General features: G+C 34.5%; 1 protein-coding gene across 2 annotated transcripts; it reads right to left on the reverse strand.

The window, feature by feature from the left end:
* Positions 1–529: 529 nt before the first annotated feature.
* Positions 530–15,464, reverse strand: LOC126968800 (uncharacterized). Of its 2 annotated transcripts, XR_007730293.1 has the most exons (9): positions 14,908–15,464; positions 13,478–13,625; positions 12,488–12,548; positions 10,965–11,085; positions 10,269–10,397; positions 8,314–9,324; positions 7,173–7,308; positions 6,488–6,614; positions 530–3,018 (listed from the first exon to the last, which is right to left on the reverse strand). XR_007730293.1 is itself a non-coding variant. In XM_050813912.1 (6 exons), exons 1-6 carry the CDS (start codon positions 15,169–15,171, stop codon positions 8,179–8,181), a joined length of 1,869 nt encoding a protein of 622 aa, XP_050669869.1. In that variant the 5' UTR covers positions 15,172–15,464; the 3' UTR covers positions 7,350–8,178. The 2 variants fall into 2 exon arrangements, 1 of the variants encoding a protein (XP_050669869.1); XM_050813912.1 differs by lacking the exons at positions 530–3,018; positions 6,488–6,614; positions 7,173–7,308 and having other exon boundaries at positions 7,350–9,324.
* Positions 15,465–16,677: the final 1,213 nt, after the last annotated feature.

Below are 16,677 nucleotides of genomic sequence, written 5' to 3' on the forward strand. Positions count from 1 at the left end.
ATTTTTCATTGAAATGGAATGTAGCTATAATGAATATTAAAATTTAATTATTTACGTTAACTTAAAGTAATAAATAAAATCTTACTTACCATAAGTTGCTAATTGTGTTAAAGGCTTTTTGCTCATGCCCGAGGTTTGAGTAAATTAGGCATTCCTGATAATAATTATATAAATAATATATTTGTAACTATAAGGATATTTTATCATTAATAAAAGCAGAATTCGATATGATAGGATCAACCAAACACTCCAAGTAGCGTCCATTCACGGGCATGATGTATAGACTAGCCATCGCTCTTCTCGCCATATTTGTGGCAAGGGATCGTCCCGCACCACGACACATCACAGGCGTGCAGTGCGATATTGTAGGCACATAGCGAAGCCTCAACAGTCAACATCCCGTTTTTACAGTACTAAATTACGAAATAATTATTTCGTTTGTATCGGAGGGTAGAAGTAAAAAAAAGAACGGTTACTAAGTTAACACTTTATTTGAGATATTATTTTCTAGGCAAGTAAAACTAGAATGTATAAATTATTATTAATTAAAATATATTTAGATGATGAAATCACATATTAGTACTTATATTATACTTAATTGATCGTATTTTTTTATTTCTTTTAATTTATCACAAAAAAATGTAAAGAGCAACTTAATAAAATATTTTTATTGAAGTAGGCGTTACTTTGCGGAAATCCATGATTATACATATGATTTGAGTTTTCTTTAGTGTTAATTCCGGAATATTGGCGGAATTAACACTAAAGAAAACTCAAATAATTTGTATTAATAAAATATTGTCACAAAATACAACATTAGATCCAACTTATAGCAATTACTTAAATAAGTATATAAAAAGCTCTTTAAAGTCATTATTGAATATTATTTCTACTATAAAACCTTATTCTTCTCAATAATTATAATAATATACAACCATTGACGTACAAACGCACAGTCATGCTCTAAGTGTCATAGACAAGTCTGCTCAATAGGTCGAGTGCGCTGTTTTTAGTTTGACAGCCTCATTGTTTTGTCACTGCCCATGGTACAAATACTCCATGTATCAAAGCGTTTTTCCGTAAAACATATTTAAGGTGAAGAATTTTAATAATTATAATATCAGATATGAATTATTTTGTACAAAATAACAGTATCAATAAATTGACGACGTTTTTCAAGATCTTCAATTCTATGTCTGTTTGCCGATATGTCATGATCAGTATATATATATTACCGGTTTTATAATGTATAATCTAATATTTATGGTGAAGAAATTTAATCCGGGTGATAAATTAATTATCCTCTCGAAATATTTCCCGCTCTGAATCTCCGTAGCAGTGACAATTACATCAAGTAGATGTAATAAATCCCTGTAGCATATAGCTCACAACCCGCAACTTATCTGCTAAAACTTCTCACAAGTGCTAATTTGAAAGTATAATACATGTTACGTATTTTATTTCCCTTGCGAGGGCCGTAAAGTTTATGGAGCGTATTTCATTTGTATCTTAGTTAAGAGAAAATGGAGTATAGAATTTGTTCCACCAGTATTACTGTTATAATACTTAAAAATATTGAATAAGTGAAAAACTTTTCACTATTTATTGAAATAGACAGAAAAAATATTAGAAATGAATTCAAAACCGCATGGATTGAAAATCTTTTTATAAAGCGATCACAGAAATATGTAAGTACAACTCCTTATCAAAAACTTTCAAAATCAATTAAAATTCTAAATTCTAGATCATCATCAAATCAGCCGGAAAACGTCCAATTTTTCTTGTGTTTTGTTTAATTTTAAATATAATCTAGCATATAAGTGCATAAGTTTACAACTGACTAGAATTAGTACAGTCACTACTGAGTACTACTATAAGTTCACTGTATTTTAAATTATTTATTTTAATAATATTAGTGACATATCTATAAATCTAAGTGCGATTATTTATGCTTAAAAGAAAGAGATTATTAATGTTAAAGAACTTAAACAATACTTAAGTTATACGAATCCTCCCAAAACATTATTATTCCTTATATATTTACACAAAAAATAACTTTTAACTGTATAAAATTAAAAATTGATAAAAACTAAACCCCTTATTCATAATAGTCCGCTAACTTAAAACAGTTAGCAGACTATTATGAATAAGGGGGTAAAAATATATATATGAAACAATTTTATTAATCTAAGTGATACCTAATGTATCATTAATTAAAAAGATCAGATCTTTACAGTAGCTATTTTACGAATTTACAAAAAATGTACAAAACCTAAAAAGTAAGTGATGTTTGGATTTAAGCATGCAGAATGATGTAATGGCCAGAGCAAATTTAGTGGAAATTCTAAAATCTATATAATAAGAGTTAAACAGAAAATGCTAGTAAAAACTGCAAGAAATGCACAAATCAAAGAGGATGTAAATACTATGTAATAAGAGGCGGGATTGCCAAATTAAAAATTGAAATTTAGTTTAGTATGAAACATGCAGTGATATGAAATAAGTTTGAAATAGTAGTAATTACAGTAGGGCGATAGGCAACGAATTATAGCCCCACTAAATTTGAAAGCGAACAGTTGCTTATACCGTAGTAGATTTCAGCTCCCTCAATTTTTACAAGATTATTTCAGCGCTAGGCTGGCTCAAATTTGCTATAACATTACTATATCATTCAACGGCTGTCAATAAATACGTCAGACTTGTACAATAAATCATTGCCGCTCCTTAAGAGCAGATGGTATGGTTAATGCAGCACCGGGTTTCACAGCTGAATCTTATACGACATTAAAAAAGAAATGCCAATCAAACTCTAACGTGAATGTTCATTAGTTTGATGAGATAGCCATGTTATATATTACGTGGAATAATGGCTATTTCATATCACTAATTTTGGTGCTGGTCCAACGCAAGATCATGTGAAAAATGATATTTTAGCAACCCAAGCTTTGATCCTGCTGGTTGCAATTAACAAAACTTGGAAGTTGCCGATTGGATACTATTTGACGGCTGGTGTAAGTGCTGTAAAAAAAGAAATTTAGTAAACATTTGCTTGCAAAATTGCCATGAAGCTGGTGGCTGCTCTGCAATCTTGTAAACTGCTGTATTGTTAGAATGTGATTAACTTGTCAAAAATACATTTCACGCATCAGTGCACTCAAAAGGTGTGTATTTTCTTTTGAACGAAAACGAGTACTATATGGAAATAAATCGAATGAAATCGAATGTAATTTATAACTAAACCTAAACAATCTGCAAGAAAATGAAAGTCTCCGCTTTGGCAATAAAATTGCATCTCTAAATGTTAATTGTCGCCAACAAATAAGGAAAGTCAAACTTGTTACACAGCTTTAGATAATAATAGCGTAGCAGAAGCCTGATAAAGTTTTAGATTAATCACGCTTTATAAAAACTTCAGGAACGTAAAAAGTAAGTCCAAAATCTTTTCGTTCTTGGATGATGTAAAGTTAATTGACAAGGGAATCAACCAAGCTCCAATAATATTAATCAATACAAAATAATATTATTAGTTGAATCTGCCAATAAAACTGAATCAATCAGTGCTATTATATGCATAGAACCACGGAAACCTTAATATAAATATGCCATTAGGGTGAAAAAGATAGGTACAGGGTGGACCAAAAGTCCGTTTATAATAGGGATGATGATTAAAAAAAACTCATTACAGCAGATCAAAATTGTTTATTGTTTTCGATAGTAAACACAAGGGGAATTTATTTCTCAAAAATCACATCATCCATATGCAATCCTTCATTATTCTGGCATTGCTGCAATCTAGAGCGGAAATTTTCGATAACAGCTTTACATGTTTCTGTTGAGATGTTTTGGATTTCTTTGCGAATACGACCTTTAATTCGGCAAGAGTTACTGGGTTGGTCACGTAAACTTTAGCCTTAAGATATCCCCAAAGAAAAAATTCCATTGCTGATAGATCCGGGCTACGAGGCGGCCAGTTAATGTCCCCTCTTTTCGATATCACTTTTGGGCCAAAAATGTCTCGAGCTGCCCTTAACGAGTTTACATGTAGGTATGACAAGTGGCTCCATCTTGCTGAAACCATGAGCGTTGATTAAAACCAACAAAATCCAGCAGCGCGGGAGGGAAGTTTTGTAACATGGTGATATATATCGCTCGGAATTCACTGTAACCGCACGTCCTCTTGAGTCTTGAAAAGTATGGACCAATAATGCCTCTTGCTGATAAAGCAGCCCATACTGTGACTTTGGGTGAATGCAGGGGTGTTTCATGCTTTAATTTCGGATTACTGTCACTCCAATAACGACAATTTTGTCTATGAACATGCCTATTTAGGTGGAAGTGTGCCTCGTCTGAGAAAAAAATGTTTGTAAAACTGGTGAATCGCTCTACCATTTCGTTCGCAAACTGCAACATAGTGGCATGGTCCTGAGGCCTTAATTCCTGCACCATTTGGATTTTATAGGGATGTAGACTTAAATCTTTCTTGAGAATGCGGTTTAATGATGTTATTGGCACGTTAAGAAGAGCAGACCGCTTTCGAGTTAAAAGTCCAGGTTGGTCACGAACCAACGATTTTACTCGCTCCACGTTTTCGGGGTCCATCGACGTTCTAGGCCAACCAGATCGAGGTAAATCCATTGTTGAACCCGTCTTCTAAAACTTGAGCGTCCATTTTTTAATTAACACACCTGATGGAGCTTGATTTTTGTGTCGTATCTTGTAATGATTGCAAAACTTTCGTTAAGCTAAGGTCGCAGAATCGTTGTTTCGATGGTACTCGCGTACACAAAACGCACGTTGACTACCGCTGAACGACGCCATGGTACTAAATTCCCATTGGCTACTCTTGCAATGCGTAACCCCTTCACCCCCCTCCGCCGCCACTGCTAAATGCGGCAACCGATTCAAATGTTGACGGACTTTTGGTCCACCCTGTACTTGATTATATATTATTAATATACAGATCTAGCCAAAAGCACATCATCCGAAAACCTCAGCTGTGAAAGAGCATGCGCTCAACTCCGACACCTTACATATTAGATTCGATGGAGTGGAAGTTGAGGTCCGAGAAAAAACAATTGATTTGTGCAAGCTCTTAAAGGCCTTTAAAACCAGCCGCCGGGCTAATTTTAATAAGGACGAGGGATTGGCGCTGCCACCTTTTTGCAAAGCAGAGTTGTTGAACACGTCTAGAAATAAGCTATAAGTGCTCGTGATAACGTAATAGACATTGTGAGTACATTTGTGCACTCGTACCCACTTAGGCGGGGTTGCACCAACTTTAGCAATAACATGTTAAGACAATCATTCGAAGTCTGCGTTAATGTTAAGATTAAATTTAATCAATTTGTTATTTTTTAAAGTGATAACCCTCACTTCGGGTAAATTAATTTCAAAACCAAAATTTATGAACGATGCGGGACTCGGACCCGCGACCTCTCGCGTTCTGTGGGAGCGCTCTTCCAATGAGCCAAACGTTCGAGTAACGTACAGTTCATAAATCTTGAAGTTATGTTTTGACTTAAACGTTAACTACAACCGCTAATATGATGCAACGCGGCCTTAAAGTGCATAAATAAACGCATCGGTCACCACTGACAAGCTGTGCTCAAAAGGTGACGTGCAAGAATGGACACGACCACTAACCCAACACCACACCTACACCGATTGATCGTGTGTTAGGCTATGGTCTCCTATTTTATGCCGTACGCGGCGTCTGGCGTTAGCGACAACGGCAATTCCGTGGCTTCCAATGTCTGGACGCAACGCACAGCGTCGGCGGTCAATACGTAAAAAGAGTAGACCCGAATGCATCACTAAATTTTTCCCAACATCTATGCTTATAAATATTGTTTTTATGATTCTTGTAATTTTGAACATACTCTGCATTATAAGATTTTACTGATTCAATCAACAACTTGTCTTTTCCTTTATCAAACCTCATAATTTTGTGTGACGACTTTCACGCTGCAATGGTTGGAAATGACTAGAGACGCAGCGCACGTTTCGGATGCCGCGTACGGCGTCAACACGCCAGCGTCGACGTGTGAAAGAGACCATAACAGTACATATATATAGTAAGCATTGTGACGCAGCGTACGGCGTAACGAGACGTCGCGTACGGCGTAAAATAGGAGACCATAGCATTAAGCCGTTTTGAAATATATAGACGGTCACATGTAAATTTTAAAACATAATTTAGCACATTAGTGTTTTAGACTAACCTATATTATTAATTCTCTATTGAATTAAATAAACTATAGTAATATTATATAGGGACTTAAATCTATGGGCGGTTATTCAACTAAAAGTTTAACTTATAAAAATAATACCAATCCTAGCAAAAACATTATTATCCAGTATAGTCCGATTCCAAAATAAAATAAACTTATATAAATAATAAAAAACTAAATATACATAGGTACTAAGTGAATTACATAATTATATAAAAATAACTTATTCCAAATGCTATAAAAAAAAATTTGCTTACCACTGAAGCACTGTGAATGCACAACTTGAAATCCTCATATCGTTAAATCTTCAGAATATGAAATTGATTAATATGATATTGGTAGGTTATATTACATATTGACTTCAGAAAACGTTTCTGAAATTATCTGTATACTTATATTAAGGGTAATCAAAATATTTAATAGATTTTGAGGATAAAAGCAAACACGACCCCGTTAGCATCTAGTGGTTAATTTGTGCAAGTAAAGATTGTAGTACATTTAAGTTAGAGCTCCAAAATGTACTGTACAGTCAGCCAAATGCACCAAAGCAGATGAAATCTTGAACGGAAATCTACGTAGCTAAACAGTTAACTTAGCCTGAAATGCTAGAGCCAGATGATGAAGGTTAAGCCTCGGAGAAAAATCTGGGACCAGACGGACAAACAAACACGGCAAGTTTCCAAAGCACGCAACCACTGACTTCAAATACTCTTCTCTTTAAAAACTATTAGAAGTGGCTATGCTGCCCATAATATGGATCGAAGATAAAATTACTGTGCTAAGCGTTTTAAATGGAATATTTCGTATAATAATCCATTTGGATGATCCCTTAGAACGCCATGCATATATCATAGTATTCAAGCTTGGGTCTTTAGCTTCATTTAGAAAAAAAAAAACAGTGTTCAATAACACACTCTTTTAACTAAATACAAAAAAGGATACGAAAACATCGCTCAGCATCGCCAGGGGAGCCATATTTGACTACAGCACAGCCTGGCGTTGTAAACTCAAGTGATATCACTTGACCAAGCTCTGCCAATTTACTACATACGCCTCCAAATGTCGACGTTATTGGCAGCTGAAATATACTTTTTCATTAAATATAAACTTTGATCCGTATCAAAACTTATGGACGATGCGGGACCTTTGAAAGCATGTCAAATTAATTCTAGTATATGGATTTGATCGTTCATTAGGGTTTTTTACTGCTGTAGCAACGCGTTGAACTACGTCAAATGTTTAATATAATGCGTTAAAATATGAAGAATAAAGCTAACGCTGAGCCCTCATATTTATGAATTCTAAGGAAATATTTATGTCGCTCCAATCCTGAAGCTAAAATGAAGCCTGAGTAAAAACATGCTCTGCTATTTTCTCCTCTTAACTTAGCCAATCGGAACAGTTTTGGAAACTGAATCGGAAAGAAATATTCAGTTTATTATTTCCGGATTTATTAGCTATACTTCTGTTTGCCTATTTGATTCAGCCGTTTAAAATATTGCTTAAATTAATTTAGGACTTCAAAATAAATCAAAAGAGACAAACACATATAATAATCTTATAAGATTGAATCATATATGAAAAAAAAAATTATCTAGGGTACCAAAAAACCAAAGCGAAAACAGCCAAGAACATTTGTATGGCAGAATCATCGTCATGTATTGCACAGCAACTTCGTGGAGTTATCCGTTGGCTTCAACATTCCCATAGGGACCTACAAGTAACATAACCCCACTTCAGAGGCAACGGCAACGCATCATTTGACCATTGTCATTCATTCAATCAGGTGAGCTATTTGTACGTTTGTCCATAATAATAATATATGCTATATTAAGCACATAGTTTCGTTAGACAAACCTGTAGGTCAGACATACTCCAACGGGAGTACCCCTAAGTGGACTGTCCTATGATGCAACGCACGAAACATTGGAATGTATGTTTCAACCCTTCAGAATCTTAGCGGTACACCTGTTGGGTTAAGAGTGCTAGAGACGTTTACTCTGGAAGCCGTTCGCGTCCCACATCGTCCATTATATTTTGCATAAAAAATACAGTGATTGAGTCTGGAGAAATTGTTACGTACGTTTATAATTTGAAGCGATGAAGGATCAGCACATCTCAATACTTGTACATAACTTTGTGGTTGATCTAGTCCTTGATTAGGACCTCTTGGTCCAAAAATCATGTTTGGCGCTACAGGAAGTATGTTTTGAGCAACGTTGTATGGAGGAGTTCCTAATGGAGCACTTTGATTTAACACTGGATTAATTATATTTATTCTTACTTCGGCCGAGAACCTCGGATTCGGTTCACCCGAAGGGCTTTGCATCATTTGCATATTTTGCATAAAAGTGGGTCTTTGAAAAGTAGGCATTCGTTGAACCAAACCAGGCCTAGTTATAGATTGCATATTCTGCCCAAACGTACCGGGATAATTTGGTATGTTTTGATTCAAACTAGGAACAGTTTGAGGAGCGTAAGAATTGGAGGTTTGCTGTGCAAAAGGGAAATTCGGAGGCATTCGGGGTCTGGCAATGGGTGTCGGAACTTGTGGAAGGTTAGCAGTACTGTTATTGTTTAAGGATAGGTTACGCAGTGTAGGATCTGAAATATACATTGGAGCATTGCTATAACTAGGATTAGGACTATATCTAGATGCAGACGAAGGCCTGAATCTATTTTGCAAGACATTGATTGCTGTACATTCATTACTTTGGTTATCTGTTTCATTAGAAATATTTTTATGGTCATTTAAACTTTCTGAGTCTTCCTTCTTTTCATTTTCATTTTCACGTTCACCAGAACTGGTTTCGGATTCTTTTTGGATTCTTTCTCCAGGTGTTGCTGTATCAACTCTTGCATCATGAGGTGATAATTGTGAACTAAATAATAAAGGATTTAACATAGAAGGTTTTTCTTTCATGTACTGTTTTAATTCCCTGAACAAATCGCGCACAGGTTTCCCCGATTTACCGAGACCTGGGCCTACATTTTGGAGACCTTTTGGAAGTAGTAAATTAGCTTCCGCGAAAGGATCCATTCTAACTTTTAATGTTTGGCCATAGAAAACTTGTCCATTCAACATAGATACAGCCTGAAAAAAACTCACCCATGTTAATGGTAATACTACCTGTACATTATATGCGTGATACTTTGTAAACGCGTTCGCGAGAGCAACGCCTAAATGCCATATTTATATCGACGGAATGTCGAAACGCTTTCGACTTTAATAGATTATTCCGCCGCGAGACATACAAAATATATATATTGGAGATAGATCACTTGGCGTTGCTTCTACAGCATCTATTACGAGAGTATTCCGAAGAGCTGACATGACCTAATTCCCGCCGTCCAATTCGACGCCACAATATAGGATAATATCCCAACTATTTGAATGTCTGGCGTTCCTGTACTGGGCGGTTTTCAAGTAACTTTCTTCCACCTACAACCTGACAATGGAATTAGCTTCCTTGTGTAATTTTTCCAGTACAATAAGACATCGGTACTTTAAAAAAGATGCGCACACTTTTCTAAAAGTTCGTCAACGCTTCTGTTATTCTTCTGATGTTGAAAGAGAAAGAGGGAGAGGATGATCACTTATAACCCGTACGACTTAACGAGAAACTTACATTGTAAACTCGTAGATGTAGGTACGAGACGTATACCATTAAAATACCTCTTTAATGGCCTTGCCTGGCCTGTAATATTATAGTAATACGTATAAGTATTTATCTCTAAGCCTTTTTTTATATTTGCTGATACGTACAACAGGAGTCCATTGCCACCGACGCTAAAGCGCAACGGACAGATGGCCATCGGGGCACTAAAGTCCTCGAATGGTGACCACTAACCGTGCTGGTACAACAAGATGAACCGAATATCTGGTCAAGATCGCCGGAATAGGTTCGACGAGGGCAGCGCAGGACCGATCGTTATGGAGGATCTTTAGGAGAGGCTTGTCCAGCAGCGGAAATCTGTCGGCTGAAGTGAGTGAGTGATTACAACATACAAGCTCTTTTATTTTACTTCATACTCTACCTGGACAGCTTCAAGCGGGTGGCTGTACATTATCTTAGCATATTTATCCACCGCATGGATAACTGTACAAAACACAATCCTACCCGCCATTTCGAAGACATCTCTCAGCTCGGATTTGTCACACCGAAACTGTTTGCAAAGAATATAAAAGTTAGATACAATATAATCAAAGTAAATGGAGGTCAAAGGTCATAGGCCTGGAGGATGCGATTTAAGGATGCAATTTCAAGAACTTTGATCGTGCTAGGAAAAAAATTATCTAAACGTTTCCCAAGTGCCTCATCAGAACGAGTATAGTTGTCACTAGGGCGTTCGTCCGAGCACATGTAGGGGGTACAATACATTTACAGATTTAAGTGTTCATTTCTCCAATAATTATTATAATATAATAATAATAATACAAATGCATAAAAGATTGTCAAATTTCATAATTCTATGGAAAATAACCTATAAGTTATGATTCCCTCGAGAGTGGTGAAATGTTCGTTTTATGAGGCATAAACGGCCATACGATTTTTTTTTCAAAGCTTCAAAAGACTACAGAAAGACGATCGGATGGAGAACAAAGTGATCCGTATAACGGTTCCGTTTTTTTTTTTTTTTGAGGTACAGAAACCTAAAGCATGTAAAGGAACTTGAAGGGTTAAATAATAACTTCTAATTTAAGACAAGTTGGTAAGTTGAAGTTGGACTTACATTGGTAACATGGATCCATCTGACAAGGGGTGGAGTAATTTCTAAGCTCATTAGGTACTCCAGCTTCAAACCATATAGACCTTCAGGGTCTGTCTCCCAAAAATCCACATCATTTGTATCACTACAGAATAAAGAAGTAATAAAAGCATGTATTTTTTTTTTATGATAATAAGAGACGAGACGAGCAGGACGTTCAGCTGATGGTAATTGATACGCCTGCCCATTACAATGCAGTGCCGGATTCTTGAAAAACTCAAAAATTCTGAGCGGCACCACAATTGCGCTCGTCACCTTGAGACTAAGATGTTAAGTCTCATTTGCCCAGTAATTTCACTAGCTACGGCGCCCTTCAGACCGAAACACAGTAATGCTTACACATTACTGCTTCACGGCAGAAATAGGATCCAAATTTTATGCCATCTGTCTATCAATCGTTACACATTATTACAACATGGCAATTTTAATACATTTCCAAATTCAATATATTAATTAATCAATCATTAAATTTAAAAAACATCATTCATGGATCGTGGATTTAGGATAACCATTGCATATAGAACATGACCATAATGGTAAGGAAACAAACTGTAACACAAAGAAGGTTGTATAACAATATATTGAATTATTATTCTGTACAGGTACATATCCATCAGAGGTTTAAGGAAAAAAAACAGCAACGGAACACATAAAAATCCTTATTATTATTATTATACATTATTTGTAACATACCTCTGACGACCTGTATAGCCGAGTGGTTAGTGATCCTACCTACTAAGCTAGAGGTCCCGGGTTCGAATCCCGGTATGAGCAAGCATTTATATGATGAATATGGATGTTTGTTTCCGAGTCATGGATGTTTATATGTATTTATGTATGTTTATATGAATTTATGTATGTTTAAGTAAGTATATTGTTGTCTTGCAACCTATAACACAGGCTATATATGCCTAATTTTGGGGCAAAATAATTTGTGTTGAAAGTGTGTCAATATTATTATTATTAATAGCCTCTAATTATGGAGATGCACACTATCCATAATAGTGAAAAAATATATCTAAATATTAAAGTACTTCAATAATATTAATTATGATATTTTAAAAGAAAAAAATAATATATTTAGGAAACAAAATTTTAATTACCCTCACATGACCGCACAAAATGGCATGAAGCTGGGTGGTCTATGCTAACAAAGCACTGACACCTACTTATATTATGGAAAATATATTTATTTAGATTAGAATTAGTTTTTTAATGATTAAAGTTAAGTAGCTCTACCTGTGTGTATTGCAGGCATTTAATGTCGCCACACTGCATCAGACAATGCTTGAAGCAAACTTACCTGACAAATGTTAGATAGAATCTTGAGTTTATAAAATTATTACTGTGCCTATGCTAATCATAAATATAATTTAGGGAAGGAACATATTCTAAGAAAAATTTCGACTTATAGAAAGAGTTCACTAATGAACACATGTACGGAATAATTATAGGTTTATAAATATTGTACTATTTTCAATCCTTACCACTTAGCAATTTGCACTGTCGTCACTGACGAATTGTCACTATCCGGATCTTCATCATCAACTAAAACAATATCACAAATGACATCCATTCAATAAACAAAATAAGTTTACTTACTAAATAATGTTTTTATATCAAACAATAAGATGCGTTTATTACAAACTGTTTTTTTTTCGGTTTTATGGTGTATTTGAACAAGTTTTTATATAATACTAGATGTCCCAGCAAACATTGTATTGCCGATATTAAAATCGCGATACAAAAGTAACTGTTGATCGTAGATCGGTGAAAATTTGAAGTTGTATGTACTTTTTAAAGCTGACTCATAATCAAACAAATTAAAAAAAAAATGTAAAAAAGTTTAAAAAAAAAATCGTGTGGACCACCCTTAACATTTAGGGGGATGAAAAATAGATGTTGTCCGATTCTCAGACCTACCCAATATGCACTCAAAATTTCATGAGAATCAGGCAAGCCGTTTCGGAGGAGTTCAAAGTTTAACACCATGACACAAGAGTTTTATATATTAAATATAACATATTGTAATCTGTCTAATTTTGTGGTAGGAGGGATGTAGCTGTTGTCAAAAACAGTGCTATCAATGTATAATATTTGGAACCTTTCATTAAAGTAATTTGCTCTTTGTTATTTGTATAGAATTAAGAAACTCTGATTTTATGCTTATCATCGTTTATGCTTATCATCTTTCCGTAAACAGAATTTATTTCTTGTTTCTAATGAGAACCACAAGACAATTGCCAGTGTGTATTTTCTCCGTTGATTGCTAACATGTGGAATATGAATGTACACCAATGTTATTTGAACTAAAAAGTACTTTACCAAACATAACCAATTAACATTTATCGAAATGGAGATCTGTCATTAAATAAAAGAGACAAAGAAATGAAAACTAGTGACATGCAGACAGTTTGTACACAACATGAACTAGATAAAATATTGAGAAATATTAAAGTTTATTACAATTACTTTACCTTCCACTGTTAACTTTCCTTCGATTTCTTTAGTTTTTAGCTTGTCAAGAGCAATCTTATAGTGCTCTTCACTGTTGAACCGTAACTGAATTTGATAGTTATTCTTGTTACTTCTTTTGTCCAATATTTTCAAGACATTTACTCCACACTGTAATTACAGTTACCACAAAATATTCAAGGCAAAAAGAAAATTATATCAATTTGTATGCTTAGGGTCGGTCATGAGTAACCACTTTAAAAAGAGGGGGTAGACCTTTAACCTAGGAGGAAGAGTGGAACGTAACTGGTAATTTGGTGTCTAGTACACCAAATTCCAAAATCACTTACACAAGAGCACACTTCTCTCTTATTGAATAAAGACAAAAAAAAATTATTATTTAGCTTTTGTTGCCGAGATGATCAAGTTATTCACTGAAAGAGTGATACAATGGGTACTGATGCAGTGGCTCACTGAGTGTGGTATTTTGCACCTTGCCTTCCAGCATGAGATGAGCATGTTCAGCTGATCGTAATTGATATGTCCTGCCATTATGCAGTGCTACTCAGGATTATTGAAATACCCAAAAATTCTGAGTGGCACTACAATTGCACTCATCACCTTGAGAAATAAGATGTTAAGTCTCATTTGCCCAGTAATTTCAGTAGCTAGCTGCAACCTCGTAATTAATCCCATAAGTAAAGGTCTCACTTATCACTTTAAAAAATAACAAATTGTTTTGATTTGAAAGAGCACCACATCTCAAGTCAATTTCCTAATATGCAAATATTGGGGTTGAGCAGATTATCAACAGTAAAGTAGATCATGTAGATGAGGCAACAACAATTTAGTTTGTGTAATCTCATCAGCTTAAAGAACATAATATTTGAATCATGATGGATACCTTTATGGGACACATGCCATTAAATGAATACCATTTTTCAATGGAAGTAATAGTTTAAGTGCAGAGCAGAACAGCATGTAATCCTGGAATGTACAGGAGTCACCAACCAGCAGATTTTTTTTTTTAAACATAAGGTTGCCCCAAGAAGCCTATAAACTATCCTAAGAAGGTTCAGAATTTCTCGAAGGAGCGGAGCTAGTTGGAGTAACAGAACCAACCTTGCACACTAAATGGGCAATTTGAAATTCCAATTGCAAAACATGTAAAATATATTTTACTTTCTTATTTAAAATGGTTTTAAAGTTGTTTTTGTAAAATATTAAGTTATCGTGTAAAAGTAATTCATAAAAACATTTTTAGTGGGACATAGGGTAAGGGTAGCTTTAGGATGAATGTGATCTTTCATACTCATCCTTCTGATAGATTACCAGAGTTTAGTTGTGTGTGTAACAGTTACTGAAAATGACATGGAAATTACAATATTTTGCAATTTCTATAAATGTGTGTAACTATAAATTCACTAGCCATTACATTATTGAAATCACTTACTTCTTTTGTCACATATTCTTTGATTTGAACATAGTTCCATTCACCCGGCAAGTCTGAGAGCAATATAGAATAGTTCTTATTTTTACTCCTCTCACTTTCGCTACCCTCACATTCTTGATCATCCAAATACCTTGGTTTTTTATTGTTATCAGCATGAGCAATAGGTAAAGACAATCTCTTATTGACTCTGTCGTTAGCACTGTTGTCAGTTATATCCCGTATTTCGGATTGTGTCGGACTATTTTCTTGTTTAGCCAAATCCATCTCACTAGTTTTTTTTGTTATATTACAATTTGGAGCCAAGTACTTATTTAATACTTGTAATAATGTGTGTGTTCTTATATTTTCGGAAATTGTTATAGATACCAGACTACCGGCAATTAGTATATATTAACCTCGTAGGTATAAAAAACCTATTTCCACTTCACTATACATAACTACGCATTAAAAATCTCTGAATATATATGTTGTTTTTCTTAAAGCTTTATCTTTTCATGAAATTATTCAATAAATACAATAGGTACATAAAGTCGAAATATGGAAATGTAAGTCGAGATCAAAAATGTAAACAACACTGTCAAAATGACAATTCAGAGATAATCAACATTTTTCTTGGTAGTTTAATTATAAAATTATTTCTACTAATAATTCATAAAACATAAATAGGTATATAAAAAAAATATTCACAAATATCTTTATTTGATAATTGTTACCAGACATAAAATAATTAATTCCATATTCGTATTCGCTCTCTGATTCAAGGTCTGAAGAGCTTGACGAAGAATCGGAATTGGTTCCTAGTATTACAAATTGACTTTTCCGCAGCCAACTTGTCCACAACAATAGTTTGATTATTTGATTTTTCTCATTTGACGATATCTAGTAACTGAGCTTTTATCATATTTTCTTCATAATTTATATTTTTGATAAGAGCCATTCAATAATTTGCGCATTCCATCAGGCAGGCGTGGGGTTCGATTCTAACCTTCTGGAGTGGTAAGAGACATTGTCTAAAACTAATAACGAATTGGTTTTTAGGTTTGGCAGTATGCCCTTTAACCACTTTTCATAGTGAGCGAGTCTTTTGTGTTTTTTTTTATTCGAACATTACTAATGCTTCATCTACAAAACCGTCCTCGCTGTCTATATGAAATATTATAAAACGCCTTTTGACACTACAAAAATATATATACCTAAATAAAAATTTTAATAATAAGTTTTGACATAATATAATTCTCACGAGTTCCAATTTTTGTTAAATAAGAATTAGTTCATTTTCGTAAATACAAAATTTAAGAATAATTATCGGTCCTGTTACTTAGTATATTATGTTGCAAAGATGGACGAGTTCAATTTTAGCTTATAGTATTTTAAGGTCGTTTTTATTGTGAACCTTACTACATTGGGCACATTAAAAGTTTTGCACTTCTAGCTTATCGGAACTATTTGAATTAGGAAATTTAATACTTTTTTAAACGTTGCAAACTTTTTATTAATAAAAAAAAACAATTGGCGGGAAATCATTTGTCAATTGTTTTTTATCACACATCAAAGTTGTACGTACGCAACGAAAATGGAATTAAGTCGAAAAGATTGTAGAGCGATGATTTTTTTATTTTAAAAGTTCTCTCTCTCTGGAAGACTGTGCCGCTCGTCTTCAAAATGCTTTTGGGACAGATGCACTTGATTGAGCACCGTGAAGCGATGGTTCGCTGAATTTCAGAGAGGTTAGGTTTCTTTACATGATGAATTTCGAGAAGGGCGGCCTTC

The sequence above is a fragment of the Leptidea sinapis genome, chromosome 16 (genome assembly GCF_905404315.1).
Source record: "Leptidea sinapis chromosome 16, ilLepSina1.1, whole genome shotgun sequence".
Lineage (NCBI taxonomy): Eukaryota > Metazoa > Arthropoda > Insecta > Lepidoptera > Pieridae > Leptidea > Leptidea sinapis.